Raw genomic sequence first — 21,260 nt, 5'->3', positions numbered from 1 at the left:
CCTTACTTCCCTCCCTCCCTCCCTTCTCCCTCCCTTCCTACCTTCCTTCCTTCCTTCCTTCCTTTCTCCCTTCCTCCCTCCCTCCCTTCCTTCCTTCCTCCCTTCCTTCCTTCTTCCTTCCTCCTTCCTTCCTCCCTTCTTCCTTCTTCCCTTCCTCCCTTCCTTCATCTCTCTCTCTCCCTCTTTCTCTCTTTGATAAGAGGAAGCAGAGCAGGAAGTGTCTGGCATTATTTCTGTGCCCTACACTTGTCAGGAGGAGGCTGCCCCAGACCAGATTACAATATCCCTTCTCTCTCTGATTCTGGTCTGGCCTTGTGTTGAGGTGACATCAGGCCTGCAAAGAACACTCCCTTTTGAAGCAGCCTGGGAAGTGTGGCCTGAGGCTGTTCAGGAGAAACTTCAGGAACATTTATATCTTAGAAGAAGTCTGACTTCCAGAGCTTGTGGTCCTGAAAATTAGGAATTACCCTATCCTGACCTAATCTTTTTGAGGCTTCACTGGCTCTGTAAAGATGGCATAGGTGAGTTGTTCATCCCAAAGTGTGTTTCACTAGACACTGTTTTGGAGGAAGGTTAGTAGCTGTTTTACAAGGGGTAGGACTGGATACCATGGGCCAGTGCTGTATTACATAAAGAAAAGTGTTTTTTTTTTCTTTTTTACTTCTCAGAACATTTACTATGTGAATGTGCATTGAGAATATCCAAGAGGGGAAAAGAACATTTATTTGGCCAACATAGTACTATGTCAACACTGAAGTTTCCAAAGGTTATAGAAAGGGGTTGTAACTTTCTATACAGTTTGAGAATTTTTAGAAATGTTTCTTGGTTCAATATATTCTTTTTATTTTTGCTACAAGTTTTATAATGTGGGAGAGGAGCCAACTTTAGGATGGAGAGGAAGAAGGGGAAAGAAAGGCAAACTGGGAACTTCGTTGGCAATGTTACCAAGCAGAAAAGTGACATTGTAGAAATGTGTAATAAACTAGACATGCTGGCACTGTTTCTGTGTCTGGAAAAGATTCCTTTAGTTAAGACATTAGTAGCTAAAAACACTCTTTTTAATCATCTCATTGTTTTAAACTAAGAGCATTTGTGTGCATTAACTAATAGGCAGTAGTTAGAGTAAATTTTCTAAAAATGACTTAAGAATGCTTTGCTTTTTTTTCAAAGGGGGAAAATTAGAGAAGCAAACAATGAAATTTATTTTAAATAGCTTCTAATAATCTAAACTGCATTTTAGGCGGATTAAGAATAAATTCTTTCCACCACTAAAAACAGATGGAAACACATTTGGTATTTATTTTTTAATTTTCCAAGGCAACCTGAGGAGTGGAGTTTGAATTGTGTTTAGAATCTACTATTCAGTGTCTTAAAAGCATGTTTCATTTCTTCCATTAATCAATTTAGCCTTTTTTTTTTTTAACTCTGTCACTAATGGTCACATTGCATTCTTATTAATTGTTTGGAAGGTGATTTCTGAAATGCAGTTGAAACTTATTTTATTATAACATAGAATGTTATATCCTATGTCAAATCATGCCCCATAATGAAACTTTATGCAACATATATTTCATATAAAATAGCTGTTTTTAGCACAAGAATTGGTTATGTCTTCAGATATCAGTATTATGAAGGAGGACTTGCTAAGGAAAGTCCTTGTAGGATTAGAATACCTTATTTTGTAACTAAACAGGTTTTTACACTTTTAGCACCAATTCATAGAGGACATCTGATTTAGGCCTCCATTTTCTATTGAATATGTGTTCTGAATATCATCTAAATTTTGTACATACTAAGGTAAAATGAATACCCTTATTCCTCAGAACCAATAAGGCCAAATTATAGAATGGTAGTTATTTACATCTAGGAAATTAATTAACCATTGTGGTGGTTACCATTTTATAAGTAGGTGTGAACCTGTTACTCTCAAATCATATACATTTGTGACTTCCTCTATATAGAGGACAATTTTACATAAAACTGAACTTTAAGTTTCAATATGTGATAAACTATTTAGGATGATTAAATGATGTAAGTTCTAATTTTCAAGTTTCACAAATGTTTTCATTTGCTTTATTTTTTTAATGTGATATAAGCCAGTTTTTCAAGGAGGAGAGGTAGCTGGGATCTGAAAGTTTCATTTGTTCTATTTATTTATTTTTTTATTATTTATATAGGATCACATGTAGGGGGATGCGAAATGAGAGGCTACACTTTTAAAACATGAGCTTGTTTTCTTGATCTGCCGTCTATGATTTATTTCTTACATTTTTAGGAGACTCACTCAAAGGCCTGCCCTTTTTCAAGCCCTGATCCCCAGAGATGCCTCATTTCCTGTTGATTTACTTAAATTTGAAGCATGTTACTTGTCATCAAGTTTCTTCAGTAGTTGTAAAAGTAGTCATAAACTATGCATCCTGCTGGCACCTTGATTTATTACAGTATCCTGGATAATTAGATTATTTCTTACCACTTCAAGTTTCAGCTGTTGCTAGGTAAAGTCTACGCGTTTCATCAATGGCTTTGTAATTTGTGGATGATGGTCATGTAATACCTTGTAAACTTATACTTCCAGGGTCTGATTCATACATACAGATGTAGCATTTTCAGGCCCATAAATGAGTCACAACTTTAAAATGGGCCCTTTCAAGTTATAAAAGTCTGCAGTTTGAAAGCATTCATCATGCATCTGTGCCTTGCAAAGCATCAGTGCTCAATGTAATGTTTGCCAAATAAATTGGTTGTTACAGTCTTACAGAAAGCAAGCCAGTGCTCTCTCAAGCGCGATTTTCTCTTCGTTCCTATGTACATAGGGTTTGTTTTTTGGTCTACCTCCTGAGACAACAATAAGGATTAATATTTGTTGCCAAGATGCTTTGAGATTCTGTTCCCATGAGTACAGTTTGAAAATACCAGCAATGCTTATGTTCAAGCAGAAAAAGTGAGAAGCCGAACAGCTTAGAAATCCAACTTCGTTGACCTAGTCGGTTCATCACAGTCCTCCCATCCGGACATCCATGCCAATGTCCAGATTTTATGCAGTATGGGTTCTGAGAGTCTTCCCATTTTGGAAAACCCTTTAGGTCATCCATATAGTACATTACACAGGGTGTGTGTATGCAGTTCTGGGCAGCGTCCTCCTTCTCTCCAGCTTCAGAACCACTGTGCCAGATAAAAAGAAAGAACATAAAGTCTAAATGTAGAGGTCCTGACATTCAAGCTATTTTGTCTTTAAGAAAATTAATATATGTCTTAGACATCAATGGGGCTTGATTGGCAAAAACTCAAGTGTTCCCTACTTGCCTGAAGGATTTTCTACATTCTGTTTCTTTTTAAAGTTTATATCCTTTATTTATTTATTTTTACATCTTTATTGGAGTATAATTGCTTTACAATGGTGTATTAGTTTCTGCTTTATAACAAAGTGAATCAGTTATACAGATACATATGTTCCCATATCTCTTCCCTCTTGCATCTCCCTACCACCCTCCCTATCCCAACGCTCCAGGCAGTCACAAAGCACCGAGCGGATCTCCCTGTGCTATGCGGCTCCTTCCCACTAGCTATCTGCCTTACGTTTGGTAGCGTATATATGTCCATGCCTCTCTCTCACTTTGTCACAGCTTACCCTTCCCCCTCCCCATATCCTCAAGTCCATTGTCTAGTAGGTCTGTGTCTTTATTCCTGTCTTACCGCTAGGTTCCTCATGACATTTTTTTTTTCTTAAATTCCATATATATGTGTTAGCATACGGTATATGTCTTTCTCTTTCTGACTTACTTCACTCTGTATGACAGACTCTAGGTCTATCCACCTCATTACAAATAGCTCAGTTTCGTTTCTTTGTAATTTTTATTTTATATTGGAGTATAGTGGGTTTACAATATTGTGTTAGTTTCAGGTGTACAGCAAAATGATTCAGTTATACATATATCCATCCTTTTTCAGATTCTTTCCCCATATAGGTTATTACAGAATATTGAGTAGAGTTCCCTGTGCTTTACAGTATGTCCCTGTTGATTACCTATTTTATATATAGTAGTGTGTACATCCAAACTCCTAGTTTATCCCTCCCTCCCACCTTTCCCCTTTGACAAGCATAAGTCTGTTTTCAAAGTTTGTGAGTCTGTTTCCATTTTGTAAATAAGTTAATTTGTATCTTTTTCTAAGATTCCACCTATGAGTGATAGGTGGAATCTCTGTCTGTCTTACTTCACTTAGTATATAACCTCTAGGTCTATCCATGTTGGTGCAAATGGCATTATTTCATTCTTTTTTACAGCTGAGTAATATTCCATTGTATATATGTACTACATCTTCTTATCCCTTATATCATTTATTTTTAATGTTACTGTATTGCAAAATAGCACTAGAATAACAAAAGAAATTGAAGAACAAAAAAGTGCCTTTATATGTGATAAAATGTACAAATTGTGAACATTTATAGAGTTTGGACAAATCTGCCTTCTATTATAATGTTGAACTTTTATAGCCTTAGTACAGTTCAGTGGGCTTGCTTAGTGTTATGAGAATTCAGTTAGGGAATGAGGTGGGTGTTAGAATTGTATCCCAGAGCTGGTGTTGTTGTATAGAGCACCTACTGTTCACAGGAGGGCTGCTTGGCTTGACTCCCTTCAGTGCGACTGGATGAACTGTGTCCCTCCTGCTTGCCAACCTGCCCGACCAGAATCTGGTCTATTGATGCTTCCTGAGGCCCCACAGAGGGGATTGTCAATCCTTGAATTCCCCCAGTCTGTCATTTTCAGCCCTGTTTTGTCCCTGATTCAGAATCCCATGGATTAATAAATAGTCTGATCACTGCCAAATTCCTAGGGATGTTGGAAAAGGCCCAGTCATCAAATATTTTAAACGTAGCATGGTGGCGAAGTCAAAGCCATTTTGAGTACATGGCCATTATTCAATAAATGTTTGGTGAATAAATAAAGGAATAAAAAAACTTCACACAGAGTTCCACCATAATTTTTGGCTAAAGTGTAAAAAGAAAAGAGGATTCTTGTCATGCTTGTGGGTTTCTTTTTTAACGATTTTACTGTGGTGTAATTTATATACATATTTTAATTGTACAATTCAATAGTTGTTAGTAATTGTTTACACCTATGCAGTCATCACCACTATTGAGTTTTAAAACAGTTTCATTGCCCTCCCCAAAATCTTGTTCCCATTTACATTAAGTCCCTGCTCCCTCCAGTTCCAGGCGACCTCTGATATGCTGTCTGTCTCCATAGATGGGCTTTTCTGAGTGTTTCATAGAAGTGGAATCAGATAATATGTAGTTTATTTTTGCATCTGGATTCTTTTACTTAGCTTAAAGATTTTAATGTTCAGCCACGTTATATAGTATGTATATAGTTTGTTCCTTTTTACTGATGAATAGTATTCTGCTGTAAAGATAAGCCACATTTTGTTCATACATTCACCAACTGATACACATCTAGTCCCTGTTAGGGACTATTATAAATAGGATTACTGTGAACTTTGGTATAGAAATCTGTGTATGAACATATGTTTTTGTTACTCTTAGGTAAACACTTAGGAGTGGCTGCACCATTTTACATTCCCACCAGCAATCAGTAATATATGAGGGTTCAAGTTTCATCACATTTTGACAACATTGTCAGTCATATACATATATGTGGATATATAACACTGTCAGTCATATATATGTGTGTGTGTGTGTGTGTGTGTGTGTGTGTGTGTGTGTGTGTAGTCTTATATAATTATATAACCATTCTAGTGAGTATAAAGTGGTATCTTATTGTGGTTGTAATTTACAGTTCTCTAATGACTAATGATGATGAACATCTTTTCCTGCGGTCATTAGCCGTTTGTGTGTCTTCTTTGGCAAAATGTCTCTTTAAATACTTTGCCCATTTTTAAATTGAGTCATTTATCTTATTAAATTTTAAGAGTTCTTTATATATTCTAGCTACCGGTTCTTTGTCAGGTATATGTTTTGCAAATATTTTCTGTGACTTGTCTTTTCATTTTCATTCCTGTTTGTTTGAACATGTAGAAGCCATGTATACTTGCCTTTCTCTAAATCAGCCTTGTCTCCCAAAGCCATACAAGAAGAAAGCCACCTACACACACATAGGGGTCTGTGAGCTCTTTGAAGAGACTTGAATCCCTTAAGTTTGCTGCTTCATATGCTTCTCCTTCCTGCCCTTTTCCTACCCTGAAGTCTTGCTTTTCTAGTAACCACTATTTTCTAATAACAGGAAGAGAGGAAGAAGAAAGGGAGATGGTTTTTCAGCTCAACTACCTTTGTAGTTCTTACATTGCTTTAATGATTGTAGTACTATGAAAAATTAAGTCCAGACACTATCTGTCATTTTTACACTTAGGGTGAAGATGTTCCTGACTTGCCTCCCACAGGGATACTTAAGATTCTTCCCCCCTTCCTCCAGTTGAGGCAATAATTTGATTTAATTGATCCACAGCTCTCTTCATGACCAAGGGCAAACATTTGTAACATGTCTGACCCCGTTTTAGGGATGAAGGTAGAGACTGTTAAAAACCAAGCTCCCTCTCTTCTTTGTGTAACCTCGCTAGATTTTATGACAGTCCACAGTCATGACTTTGGAAGAGTGATGCTCTAGCCATGGGCTACCTGACCAGATGACCCTTGTTTGACTATCCTTCATAGGACGCTTTGTATCACAGTGACAGGATATCATAGTAAAAATCACTGGGACATGGCAATTGATATTTGACACTCAGTATTTCACATTGGCTCAGGGACAAAAGATTTTTGAGTGACTAGTACCTAATATCTTTGTGTTCATGTCTCTTCTTATAGATTTCATGTTCTAAAAGCTATCTGTGTTACATAAAATGTACTCTTTTAGTTTATCAAATTGTATTTAATATTCTAACAGAAGATGCAATTTAAAAATAAGTTTTAGCAGACTTTTTATTATCTCTTGTTGTAGCTTTAAAACCTCTTATGAAACGTCATGTAAGAATGATGGCCTGTAAGTACAAAAGCCACAATGTAAGGCTCAAAGTATTCAGCTTGAGTTGGATTGGCAGAAAATATCTTTTGCCAGTGAACATAGTGGAAACTTAAATTTAGTAACCTTCTTGATTTAAAGAAATGGTTCCCTACCATTGCAACAAAAAGAATAAAATACCTAGGAATAAACCAACCTAAGGAGGCAAAAGACCTGTATGCAGAAAACTATAAGATACTGGTGAAAGAAATCAAAGATGACACAAACAGATGGGGAGATATACCATGTTCTTGGACTGGAAGAATCAATATTGTGAAAATGACTCTACCACCCAAAGCAATCTACAGATTCAATACAAGCCCTGTCAAATTACCAATGGCATCTTTCACAGAACTAGAACAGAAAATTTTACAATTTGTGTGGGAACACAAAAGACCCCAAATAGCCAAAGCAATCTTGAGAAAGAAAAACAGAGCTGGAAGAATCAGGCTCCCGGACTTCAGACTCTACTACAAAGCTACTGTAATCAAGACAGTATGGTACTGGCACGAAAGCAGAAATATAGACCAATGGAAGAGGATAGAAAGCCCAGAGATAAACCCACACACCTATGGTCATCTAATCTATGACAAAGGAGGCGAGAGTATACAGTGGAGAAAAGACAGCCTTTTCAATAGTTGTGCTAAGAAAACTGAACTGCTATCAATACATGTAAAAGAAAGAAATTAGAACATTCCCTAACACCATACACAAAAATAAGCTAAAAATGGGTTAAAGACCTGAATGTAAGGCCAGACACTATAAAACTCCTAGAGGAAAACATAGGCAGAACACTCTTTGACAAAAATCACAGCAAGATCTTTTTTCACCCCACCTCCTAGAGTAATGAAAATAAAACCAAAAATAAACAAATGAGACCTAATGAAACTTAGAAGTTTTTGTGCAGCAAAGGAAACCATAAACAAGACAAAAAGCCCTCAGAATAGGAGAAAATGTCAACAAATGAAGCAACTGACAAAGGGTTAATCTCCAAAATATACAAGCAGCTCATGCAGTTCAATATAAAAAAAAAAAAACAATCTAAAAATGGGCAGAGGACCTAAATAGACATTTCTCCAAAGAAGACATACAGATGGCCAACAAACACATGGAAAGATGCTCAACATCACTAATTATTAGAGAAATGCAAGTCAAAACTACAATGAGGTATCACCTCACACTGGTCAGAATGGCCATCATTAAAAAAATCTACAAGCAATAAATGCTGGAGAGGGTGTGGAGAAAAGGGAACCCTCTTGCACTGTTGGTGGGAATGTAAATTGATAGAGCCATTATGGAGAACAGTATGGAAGTTCATTAAAAAACTAAAAATAGAACTACCATATGATCCAGCAATCCCACTACTGATCATATACCCCAAAAAAACCATAATTCAAAAAGACACATGCACCCCAATGTTCATTGCAGCACTGTTTGCAATAGACAGGACGTGGAAGCAACCTAAATGTCCATCAACAGAGGAATGGATAAAGAAGATGTGGTATGTATATACAGTGGAATAATACTCAGGCATAAAAAAGGAATGAAATTGGGTCATTTGTAGAGACTTGGATGAACCTAGAGTCTTTCATACAGAGTGAAGTAAGTCAGAAAGATAAAAACAATTATCATATATTAGCGCATATATGTGGAATCTAGAAAAATGGTATAGATTATCTTATTTGCAAAGCAGAAATAGAGACACAGACGTAGAGAACAAACGTATGTACACCAAGAAGGGAAAGGGTGGGGTGGGATGAATTGGGAGATTGTGATTGACATATATACACTATTGATACTATGTATAAAATAGATAACTAATGAGAACCTTCTGTACAGCTCAGGGAACTCTACTCAATGCTCTGTGGTGACGTAAATGGGAAGGAAATCCAAAATAGAGGGGATATATGTATACATATAGCTGATTCACTTTGCTGTACAGTAGAAGCTAACACTACATTGGAAAGCAACTATATTCCAATAAAAATTAATTTAAAAAAATAAAGAAGTGGTTCCCAATATTTCATGTGATTGGGTATATTAGTGATCATAAGCTCTCTGTTTTTGAACAAAACTGGGGACAGGCTAGGTATCTATGGAGAATTATCCGGAATCTCCACTTGCCATTATTTTGAGGTAGTTTTATGCTTGTATCTTAGAAAGCAACACAGAATGAAGCATCCGATACGGAAAGATCAGCTTTGGTTAGTAATTTTAATCTGGTTTAGTGGTGGCCAGCCCTTAGAATTTCTGACTTGTTCTACGTCTGGAAAGGGATGAGTTTCTCTATTATTATGGTAGTCTGCCTACTGTGCTTTTGAGTAGTAAGGTAGTTTTTTTTTTAATAGTTTCTAAGAAGCTCAGGATTGTCAGTGTGAAGTGAGAGGCCACTCTGTCAGGTTCTGTATTCCTGTTTAAAGATTCTCCATTTCTGAAATACTGAAAGCTTTTGCTACTCTTCTCATCCACCATTCACCTCCTGTGTCATCTGGATCCCTGTTCTTTTAGCCCTACTAAGGTCATTGGCATTTCTCATGAGGGAACAGGTGTTTGGGGTAGGGGTGTGATGGTGCATGGTTGGATGGTAAAGGGAATGAAGGTGCCATGATAGGCAGGTTTGATGTGGTCTTGAGGAAGAACCAGGAAGGCAATTGTAGTCATTTGTCACTGGCATAATATGCTCAAAACTCTTATCTGATCCTGGTGAGGTGAGGGGATGAGTCTTCTCTCTACTTTAGAGGTATTCTTTGAGTGTCTGTGGTATTCTACACTCTGTGCAAATGGGGATATGAAAGGCCCACGTGAACTCAACTCCTCAAAGATAAAAACAATATCTAGTACCATCTGGAGCCCTACAGCCCAGAGACCTTTAGTATCTGGGTCAGATGAGACCCTACAAGTCATCTAATTCTGTCAGGTCAAGAGCAATACCACTACCATAGCTCCATGAGGACCTATAAGGGAAATAGTTCTACACAAATGTGTACCCATCAGTCAGAAAAATAGAAGGCTGTTTTGTAACAGTTCACGAGTGACTTCATGTATTAAAGTTGAACCCTACAAGAGTCATTATGAAGAATACTACTAATGGGAATAGTGTATGTTAAATGTGGAAAAACATTCTTACATCTTTATTTTATCATCTTCTGGAAACTGGTTCGTTGGCAAGTAGAGTTTTACTGTTTAGTAAGTTAACAGAGGTTAATGAGGAGCTCTGTGTTAATTTAAAATTTCTTTGAAGCAGGAGTAAAAGTAGCACTCGGTGAACTTTTGGAGTGCAGGCACATTGGTCTTGGAAATCTGAAACCTTCATTATGCGCTGGACCGACAGGCAGAAGGCCTCAGGGAAACGTGACAAGCATGGTACAGCACTGCTTGAAACACTTCTCAGTGTTCAGCCTGAAAGTATTTCCATTGACTCTGCGGGAGCACACAGACTTCTGACAGAGCTTCTTGGTCTTTGATCTTGGGCGTTGCTTTATGGGCTCTCAGCGTCTGTGTGGCTCTGATCACTGACTGGGGTTTGCAAGGGGAAGGCAGAGGGAACCCCATCCTGAGGTGACATTAGTGAGGGAGCTCCACAGTGCAGAGAACCATAGGGACAGAAGTTAGTGCCCCTAAAGCAGCATTCCACCTTTCCTTTCACGAAGCTTCCCATGTTCTAAGATCACTGGTGTTGTCCCCTGTGCCACTCAACTTCAGTCCTGCAGTGTGTTTCATGTCACAGGTACTTCCTGAAAGCCTCCTGAACAGTAATAGATAACCTAGCACTACTCCTGTGAGGAATGTACACAGCAAGTACTGCTCCCCTTGGTCTGCAGAACTTCCCAGCATTCTGACCACAGCCTTCTGGAGAAAAAGCCTCATGAGTTTTAAACGACCAGGATTCACTTCCTCATACGATCATATCACATCCTTCAGTGCTGTGCTTACTTAACAAGTCCAAGTAGGTAGGCTCTTTGAAAGATAGCAGGAGATTTTTTTCATGACACTTTATCCAGTTTTACTTTTTATTAGAGGTCTTATCTGGATTAGTCTTTGTCTTAATTTGTCGTTCTTATTGACCAGTTGTTATAGCAACAAATATTAGCTTGAATGGAGGAAATGAAAATATTCTTTTCAGGATCCTGAGATATCTAAAGCAGGGCTTTGTAAACTGTGGCCCATGAGTCAGATTTCACCCATGCTTGTTTTCAAACAGACCACAATAAGAACAGTTTTTACCTTTTAAAATCACTGGTTGGGGAATATTGTATGAAAGAGACCATATGTGATCTGTGAAGCCTAAAATATTTACTATCTAGCATTTTACAAAACAAGTTTACTGACCCCCAATCTTAAAGAAACATCATTTTTGTCAAGTTTGTTTCAAGCACAATGTGATAGTATAAATTACAAAGGACTTTTTCTAATTTTACTTTGAGGTTCAGACAATGAATTTATATTTGCCACAGCTTAAATCAGGAAGGTTTTTTTTTTTTTCAAATAATCTTTATAAAATATTTAGGACTAACTATAAACTACTTCTGGTGACCAAGGATCAAACATTGACATTGGCTCAAGTATTAAGTACCAGTATCATACAGCTGTTAGTCAGTGACCCAAGCTATATTGACCAGTACCAGGTAGATTCCAGCATAGTTTATTTTTAATGTACGTTAAAAAAAAAAAAACAAACTACCTCCAGTGTCCACCTTAAGATAAGGCAGCAAGATGTGAAAGAAGTCCTTTGATTTGTCATGGGGTCTAGTCTCCTGGGTTTTGACTTCACTGACCTTGGGTAACATCAGTAGAAACACTGAGTCATTAAGAAATCTAATCTGGCCATTGTGGAGGAGTGGATCTTGAGACAGACTTAGAATTGAAGCTGTTAAAACGTGGTCCTTGGCATAATGACTTTCCATTGCCTAAGAAAATCATCTAAAGTCTTCTTACAGTACTGTTCTCCACAATGTGTAAACTGAGCTGTGGGTCCAGCAGTGGCTCCATGCTGCCTACTGTTGGCACCTTTAAGAGTCAAACAGTCTTTATTCTGTTATATAATGGAGGATCATCATAACAAATCATGATTGCCCTTGTTTTATAGTTTCTGCTTCCAAATGCAGGACTGGTTCTATCAAGTCAGCTGATGGTACTTAACATGGGTCTTCCCATTTGACTTTCTTATACGAATCTCTTCTAAGCCCTCTCATGAGGTTTGCTTGCTATTTCTCTTAAGCTATTTCTCTTTTCCCTAAATATCATATGCATTTCTCAGAAGAATGTAAAGGAAGAAGCTATAATTTGGCTAAGATACCAGCTATCTGGGACAATATCATGGTTGTGATAACATTTTTATATTAAATTAAGAAAGCATTCACAAAACGGGTTTTATAGGATATCCAGAACTTTAATGGCATTTTAGCCTGATAAGAATTTCATATTAGTGTCACATCACACTTCCCCCCTCCCCACCTCCTCATTCCATGTGATCCTTCAACAGTGGCTGTAGATCTGTCTTGTTTCGGCTGCACCTGCTCTGGCCCCAGAGGACTATCTTTTCATAGCAGTTTTCAAGCTAGGTAAAAATAATGTTCCTCTTCCTTACCCAGTGTTTTTGATGAGCAGTTTTTTTCACATTCTGAAGACAGATAGGTGGGATGTGACTAAAAATTGCAACACGCTTCTTTCTCCAAACAAGTTTATTTTTTGAATGCTGCAGATTTTTGTACCTTTCCAATACAGCCTTAAGTTTTCTTAAGCACTTTCCAATCTATTTTGCACATAGCCTTGGATGTTCTGATTTAAGCATATATTACATTTCCTTTTTATAGACTGTCTTTCTTGCAAAGGAAGAAATCCTTTATGGTTACTAGTCAACCAGCCTATGTAGGTGAAATTGTAAAAAAAGAAGAGAAAAGAAAAAAAGCCAACATGTGGTTTAAGTCTTGTTAAGGTAGATTGCATTTTAAAATAAGTATCTGTAATTTGTCCACTTTTATTCAAATTGAAATGAATTTTCTTGGTATGTTTTGAAAGACAGCACAGTGTTTGAACCACCTGTATGCTTCCCAGTTTTTCATTATCAGTATTTAGTCACTGGTAGTCTACTAAAACCATTCCATTCTGCTAATGAGTCTTTTCTAAAATCACGACTGGGCACGAAGGGAAAGCATGACTCAATCAGAAGGAGAGCTCTTGCTGCTCCAGTTGGCATCTCCATATTAAGGAGATTGTTTAGATGTGTCTTAGTCTTCCATAAAGCATAGAAACAGGCTGTGTGTGTGCAAGACTCTTAAGAACCAGGAATGGCTGAGTCTTCGCAAAATAATAATAATAATATATCAAATTATATACATTTATAATTTGAGTACCATCTTTTCAGTACCCTTCGGATCAGTGTGAGGTCGGTCCTGCTTGTCATTGTGGCCTCCATGGTGATGAGGCCAAGTCACTAAGCCTGACTGTGTCGGCCCCTGGAGCTTGCTTTGGGCACAGGCATAAGCTCTTTTCTCTGAGCAAACATGAGCGTCATGAGATGGGCCATCATCAGAGACTTATAGATGGTTGGCACAGAACTGACTGGAATGGTTCAGAAAGCAAGTGCTAAGGCCAGTTGGCATCTTGCCAGGCAAATGATTAGCGCTTTTATAATCGTTAAGAGTCCATGGTTCTACGAGTCCATTATTTAAAAATAATGGAGCTTATTATTATTGATTGGCCAGATACTGTCTTACGGGGTGAAAGTCACAAATCATACACTGTGGCAAATACAGTTGAAACAGAGAAGTACACACATCCCCAGTACCCGGCACACGAGCTGGCACACAAAGCTGGTGTCCAGTAAGTTCATTTACTGTCAGTTGCTAGTCACCTGAAGCAAAGCAGCAAGGCTTGTGTCCCTATTTTCATGGAGTGTGGTGTAATTGATCACAGCTCAGCTCCTCCAGGGAAGAATGGTGGCTTTGATTCTCTGTGTGCCTGGTACCAAGCATAGAACCTGGAACCACACCAGCCATCAAAAAATAGTTGTTGGATAAAAGAATAAGTGGTTGATTCTAATTTTTAAGGTCCTTTCTTCAAGTCCCCAGACTTAAGTAGATGGGAACACAGCTCAGCACCTACTCATCCCCACCGAAAAACAACACACACACCCACAAAACAAACAGGCAAAAAAAAAAAAAAAGCCAGAATCATATGAGTTTAAATTGAGGAGACTAATAAAAATCTATTCTCTTCAGGGACTTAGGAAGTGTTTCATAAGTTGTTTACCGCTCAATAAGCTCGAGTTGCTCTTATTTATATTAAGACCAATTTCTAAAGCTACTCATTTATTAAGAGAAAAAAAAATGCTACTTATGGGTTCTGGAGCAGACAATGAGATAAGATCAAAAATCCCCACTCATTACTCATTTACAAATATATATATATATATATATATATATATATATATGTATATATATAGGCATTTTCAATATCTATATTGGGAGCAGAAATATATAAATGGCATAGTTTTCGCCCTGTAGGAATTTACAATATAGTAGGGTAAATGTGTGAACAAACTCTAACATGAGAGAGAATAAAATAAGCACCATAGCCGAAGGACAAGCACATGGGTCAGTAAATGAGAAGTTAAACACTTACGGGAAGACTTCCCAGAGAAGAAAACATTTGATTCGGGACTTCAAAATAAATAGAATTTCAGCCGGTCAAAAAGTGAGGAAGGCTAGTGCAGATGGAAAGAACAGCATAAATAAGGGTACGGAGCAGGGGAAGTACGGGGCAGAGAGGCCTCTGAGTCCACAGCAGAGGATTTATGAAGAAGGGCTGTGGTTGGAGATTAAGCCCATTTGGGTCTGAGGCACAGGAGATTTCGTCTATAGCTCTGTTCCTTTATACCTCCTTTGTAGTGCTGTGTCCCCTGTATTATTTTTTATGAGAACCTTTACTAAATCGGCATTTATTTTTCTTGAGTACCTTTACTTTAAAAGGAAATTTACTATCACTACGGTCAATAGTAAACCCATATTACTTGCTCTAAATAAGTCCAGAAAACTCAATACAGTTATTAAATTCTAATTTGACACTGTTCCCTCACTACTGCTCTGAGCTGAACCTATAGGCTTGTTAAAAAGATCGGCAAATGTCTAAGGCCTGATCTTGACTTACTGACGCTAACTGATGCTTTTTCTTAGACATATGGAAAGGATCACAAGAAGATCCAAATGAAAGTAAATGATTAAAATGATATTCCTGAATCCCGAGTCTCTGTGCTAGTGAAATTCATCTCAAGTACCTCCTAAAACTTTGGCCTGTGTCACTGCCTACATCTTACACTTTCAGAAACTCTGCTAGAGACACTGGAGAGGGCCTGACATGTTTAGGTATCTGAGTAATGTAAACGCTGCCCGCACTTTAGTAGGAAAACCCTGGCAGCCTGTTGTAAAGGGCTCTGGGAACAGGAAAACCAGCCAAGAGCCTATCACGGAATCTAGGCCAGAAGCAAGGGGCCCAGACTAAGAGACCATATTCTTCCCTGTGCCAGGTGCTGAGAAGGTGGTACCAGTGATGTGTGGGGGTCAGGGAGAAGGCTGGGAGAGCAATCTGAGGTTCTAACTTGTGTGAAGTGGTGAATGTTGTGGGGATTTAAAGATACACTGAATACAGGAGGAGAAAGTTGAAGAAGCAATGAAGGGGTTTTTTTTGGAGATGCCAAAAAGATGTCGAAAGAAGAGAATAAGGTGGTTAAGACCAGCCTGGTCTTCAACTAAAGAGATGGAAATAAGGGAAGAGGGGAAAAGAAGTTAAGGCTCAAAGAAAGGAAAATTAAGGGAATTCTGATCAGATGACCTTTGGTCTCTGTGAAATGGAAGTTAAAGCTACGTATGGAAAGCAAGCTTGGTGGAGAAATGACAATAATCTAAATTCAGTAAGTGAAAAGATAATGCAGTCTGTTCTACCCAAGGCCTAGGTATGAATAAGGAGCTTTACTGTCGTATTACAAACTCTGCATAAATCTCAAAATATTGCAACCTCAGATTCACATGACAGCTCCTTAGGACATTCAGCTAGGAATGAATACGCTCTGGTTCTTGCACATGTCTGAAGGGTCCCACCTTCCTAATTCTGAGTGACCTATACCAACGACCCAAAAATGTACACATCTGTGTGTCAGAGTCACAGGATTTTGGAATTTGAGGGACGGGAGGGACTTTCAAGTTTACCTTGCCAACTATTAATTTAATTCTTAAATCCTGCCAACCAAACAAAGGGTCATTCAAGCCATGCTTGGAACCTTCAAGGATACCCTTATCAACTTCTGAAAAAAAAACCAAAAAAAATATTCTACCCTCGGACCAACTTATTCTATTTTTAAATATACCAAAATTTGATAAAACAATTTTAGTGCCTTTACTAGCTGGCTAAATCTGAGTTTCTTGGTGTCATCTCCTTCCCGGCCCCCTGCCGCCCCTCCATCCCCGCCTTCTTGAATCCCACTAGAGCAAGAAGTAAGACTCATGCTATGCTGACACCTTGTTTCCTAGCAACAGAGTTTATTTGATACAAATATGGGGTTGTTTCTATTTGATGATGTTTGGAGTATTTTAATTAAATATTTATAGTGAAATACCGTTTGAATACAGAGTTTAAGATGCATTGTGTTTCTCTCTTCAAAGCTTCTAAAACATTTTCGTCTCTAAGTTTCTTAAGCATCTCTCCTCATTTTCTACCTGGGATGATACTGCTATGGCTATTTATGTTGGACCCATCAGACCATGAACTCTCTAAGACATTTATTTCTCTTTCACGCATTGCTTCAATTATCCACCTGTCAGCTACATATGACGGCCTGTGCCGTGCCAGGGTCTCGTCCAGGGCCAGGTTGAGAAGGGTGACAGGTTCCTTACATTCTTCTGACATCCTCCTCTGTGGATGAATCAGTAGGCCTTGCCCAGTGCTGGGCACACTGTAACTACTCCATAAATAGCTGACAAATCAGTAGAATGTGTTGGAGAGCAGTTTGGAGGATGATAAGCTCTTTTGCTTCTGGGTAAGAAATGGGAGACAGGTGCTGCAGCCCTACCTCCTATCTCAGACCTCACAGAATTTAAGGTTTTGACACACATTGAAAACCAAATAAATAAACAAAAAGTTGTGCCCCGTACCTAGCCTTGGGGATGTTTGAGTGCCACAGAGATGAAGAGGTGGCTCAGCAAGCAGGGGGAAGGAGCCAATGCTGATCTCCCCTGTCCTTCATCCTGCCCACCAGTCAGCAGCCCTTTCAAGTTCTGCCTTTTACTTGCCTGATGAGCACATGATTTCTGCTTGAGGTCACCTTGACTTGCAGCGCAGCTGAGGCTAAAAGAAGAAAAACTGGTGGTAAAACACTTATTTTCAAAAATATTTGAAGGGACGGCTGAACTGGGGACACAAGTGTGGCCAAGTGCAGGGTTGAACTCTCTCCTCTAGAGCTGTAGGAAGCGGGGGAAATTGGTCCACGTGTATCCCTGGGCCACCTGTCCCGAGCATTTGTCATTCTCTTTCTACCCCTGCTGCTTGCACACCATTGGCAGCTCGATGAGACAAATTCCAGAGCTAGACTGTATTTTCTCTCCAACAATAGCATCTGCTTCAGACCTGTCACAGGGTCCCTTTCCTATCTGATGCCACCTTCACTCTTCATTGTCCTGATAGCAGTAGTTTTGTCTGTTGACTCCTCAGGACAGAGTTGTGCTTTATTTCACAAAGGGACAGAAGGACTTGCCATGCTCTGAGGATGAGTCTTCAGTCTGCTTATTCAGCCTCTGTAAAACTTAGCAAATAATGCTTTTTTCCTAAAAATAACTGGAAAACAAGGATTTTCTTATTATCCTCAGTCAGGAAGAACTAGCCCTGAACTTTGAATTACAGGGAAAAAAAGGAAAGGGTCACATCCCTTTGGTTATGCCCATCAAATGATTGTATATGGCTAGATGTAAACTGTCGTCTCTTTAAAAGAGCTACTGTGATTTGATTCCATAACTTTATTGAAAAGTTCAGCTAGTAGAAGAAATGGAAAAAGCAATAAAGCTTGTCCCATAGCCACTTCTAAATGTATAACAGTCTCTTTTGCATGAAATATTATTGCATTAAATAATAATAGTCTCTTTTGCATTAAAGGAGTTTTTAAAAAATTCAACTTGAATTATGTTAAGGCACAGTGGTAGAGTATGTTTTGCTTTTCCTTAAATTTTCACAAATTCAAAAGGGTGTATACATTTTTATAAGGATTTTAGCTGGACATACTACCTATCAATACCTAAATATGCTTGTAGCTCCATTCAGGGCCTCCTTCCTGAGAACTGAGGTTAAAAAAAATACACATCAAAAAGAGATCTGATTTACTCATGGGCAAACTCACCAGTTCAGTCCCTCCCAGCTCCAATACTGTGCTTTGTGCTCTGTGATGGTTTAGAGGCTGTCAGTAGGAGCTCTAGAGATGGGTTCTCAGTACATTGATCAAGTTTTGTTGCTCCATTTACATTATTTAGCCCAGTCTAGCTACATGTGGTACAGGGATGCGTTATGATAAAGAATAATAGTTCCCATGTTCTCAGGGAAAGGTGCTTATACATAGATTAACTACTAAGACGTCAGCACCATAAGAGAAAGATCCTGACGATGCCTGGTGCCCAGTCATGCTCATTAAGTCTTTGCTTAACAACCCTGGAAAACAGACATCATTACCCCATACACCCTCAGTAGGGGTGATGGTACCTTCAAGGGGGTGAACATTGGTTCTTGGGGGATGAACAAATTCTGCTCTTTATGTATAAAATTTAAATATGCATTAAGTAGAAAATCAGATCTATAGTAGCCTTTGTTATTACAATATCATGTGGGGATTAGGTTAAAAAAGGCTTCTTGATGTATTGAAATGCAGATTATCCTAAAGATGTAGCTAGACAGTCTGTAACTCAGAAAGTTAAGGTGGTCTGACTTTGGTTGAATCCACACTGACTGATCGCGAAGACCACTGTGCATTGCGAACTTGTTAGCTGGCTTTGTTAGCTGTCTGGGAGGGGTTAGCAGCGCAGGCTTTAGCAGCTTTGGATTATTCTATTATGTTCAAAAAGTTTACCCAAATGTTGATAGAGGCGCAGAAGAAGCAAGGAAGGGAAGCTCCCAGTGTTTGTAAGTAGGTTGTTGCCATGTGCAGATAAACGTCCTGCAACGGTGCTCATTGCTAAATTCACTTTACTTGTTTCTATGATAGCCAAGGTGGATTTTTAAAAGGCATTTCAGGGATTCTAAATCTGCATTGTAGATTTGAGGCCCCTGTACACACTTTCGGCCTGTCATCGGTGTAGGTTAAATCCACATAGGCAGACATTGTACACATTTGCTTTCTTCTGCTCATTCATTAATTCTCAACCCTTGAGACACTTAATGCACCCGAACATAGGAGCCACTGAATTCTTTTTTTCTTTAATTGAAGTATAGTTGATTCACAATATTAGCTTCAGGTGTATAGCAAAGTGATTCTGATATATATATTCAGAAATATATATATATACATATATATATATCTTTTTTTAGATTCTTTTCCATTCGGTTATACAAGATACTGAATATAGTTCCCTGTGCTCTATAGTAGGTCCTTGTTTATTTTGAATATACTAGTGAATTATTATCATTGATTTCTTGTGATAACGCTATTATCTCTAGCTAATGACACAGGTGGAGGTGATTTGTAAGAATGTCATTGCAGTTTTGGATCCTCTGTGTATATGTAGCCAGAACCTCTGGGTTGTGTTTATTGAGAGTGAGACCCAAGAACAGCACACCTCCTTGGTGACACGTGCTTGTCCTCAAAGCCTCCCCACGGAGGTAATTTCCACTCAAGTCACATAAGGACACTCGGTCACAACACCTTTGATGTCCCCGGCTTCTAATGCTCCAAGTTAAGAGCAGATTAGCAAGGGAATCGCAGTTAGGGCATTTTGGACGTAATAATGAACGTAATGATTCGGGAAATTTCTAGGATGTGCAAGGAAAAAAGTGCAAGAGGGGGGTGGCCCTGAAATGGAATGGATTTAAAATTTCAGAGCCTACCAGGCTGATCTTCAGAGAACTGCAAAGGGGAAATATGCTTACATTGCAGCAGCAGTGTTCCAGGTTAAGTTGAAGAATACCGTGGCAGTCGCAGGTATCCGACATTGGAATCAGTTATTAAGGGAAGTAATGGCATGGCCTCTTGAAGACTCTTTAAATATAGGATTGATTTCTTACCTGTCTGGAAAGACGTTGGAATAAGTCTACCTTGAAAATAAATACAATTTGCTGAAGGCTTCTTATGTCCAGTGAGTCTCTGATCTTTTTTGAAGAAACTTATTTGTATTGAGTTAAAGAGAAGCAACACGGTGGTTATAGCACAGAACCTGGAGCTCCATGGACTGACTCTGAATCCCAGCTCTGCTGTCTACCAGCTGTGAGATCCTGAGGAACTTACCTAAATGTCTCTGGGCCTCAGTTTACTCAACTGTAAAGTGGAGGTAGAATGGTACCTACTTCATACAGGTGTTCTGAGGATTCAATAAGTTAATATTTTAAAATGTCGTATAAGGGTTTATTAAAATAAAATCTTTTGAAGACTTATTGTGTGAAGAGTTTAGGTTTCTTCATTTAAGAAATTAAAAAGACACTTTTATCCGTGCTTTTGAAGTTGTATGCATATATTACTATCTCCTATCCGCTAGCAAATTATTTAAATAAACTTTGGCATGCGTTTAAAGCGTTTCATGTTTAGAGATGCAGATATTTGCACAGTGTATTTGAATTGTCAGGAGAACCCAAAAACACAAAACCTGCCCCACTTTGATACTTTTGGCACTTTGACAGCTATGGGTCGGATGTTGTGTTAGTGTTACATTTGGTAACCTAAGTGGGCTGCCTCTGAGGATCCTGCTTTTCTGGAAGCTTTCTTATGTGTTTTCCACTCACACACCTCAATTACCTTCTCATTACAACAGTTGCTGGGGTCCTTCTCCTGATTTCTGCTCCCAGACCAGTGTTTCTCTCTCCTTGCTCCTTAAAAGACCCCAACACTTTTTTTTTCTAACATCTTTATTGGAGTATAATTGCTTTACAATGGTGTGTTAGTTTCTGCTTTATAACAAAGTGAATCAGTTATACATATACATATGTTCTCATATCTCCTCCCTCTTGCGTCTCCCTCCCTCCCACCCTCCCTATCCCACCCCTCTAGGTGGTCACAAAGCATCAAGC

The 21,260-nt window shown here is 38.6% G+C and overlaps 1 protein-coding gene across 2 annotated transcripts in view; it reads left to right on the top strand.

The window, feature by feature from the left end:
* KCNN2 (potassium calcium-activated channel subfamily N member 2) overlaps positions 1–21,260 on the top strand; it is a 173,998-nt gene that overhangs the window by 47,509 nt on the left and 105,229 nt on the right. The window contains exon 4 of one of the 2 annotated variants that reach the window (XM_024743367.1): positions 4,767–4,770. The exons of the other annotated variant lie outside the window; for it this stretch is intronic. Within the exon in view, the coding sequence (XP_024599135.1) occupies positions 4,767–4,770 (4 nt within the window). The remainder of the gene's footprint in view (positions 1–4,766; positions 4,771–21,260) is intronic. 2 annotated transcript variants of the gene reach the window in all.

This window comes from Neophocaena asiaeorientalis, unplaced genomic scaffold (assembly GCF_003031525.2).
Source record: "Neophocaena asiaeorientalis asiaeorientalis breed wild unplaced genomic scaffold, Neophocaena_asiaeorientalis_V1.1 scaffold26, whole genome shotgun sequence".
NCBI lineage: Eukaryota > Metazoa > Chordata > Mammalia > Artiodactyla > Phocoenidae > Neophocaena > Neophocaena asiaeorientalis.
Note: the sequence above shows the minus strand (reverse complement) of the source record. Positions and strands in the feature narration are given on the sequence as shown.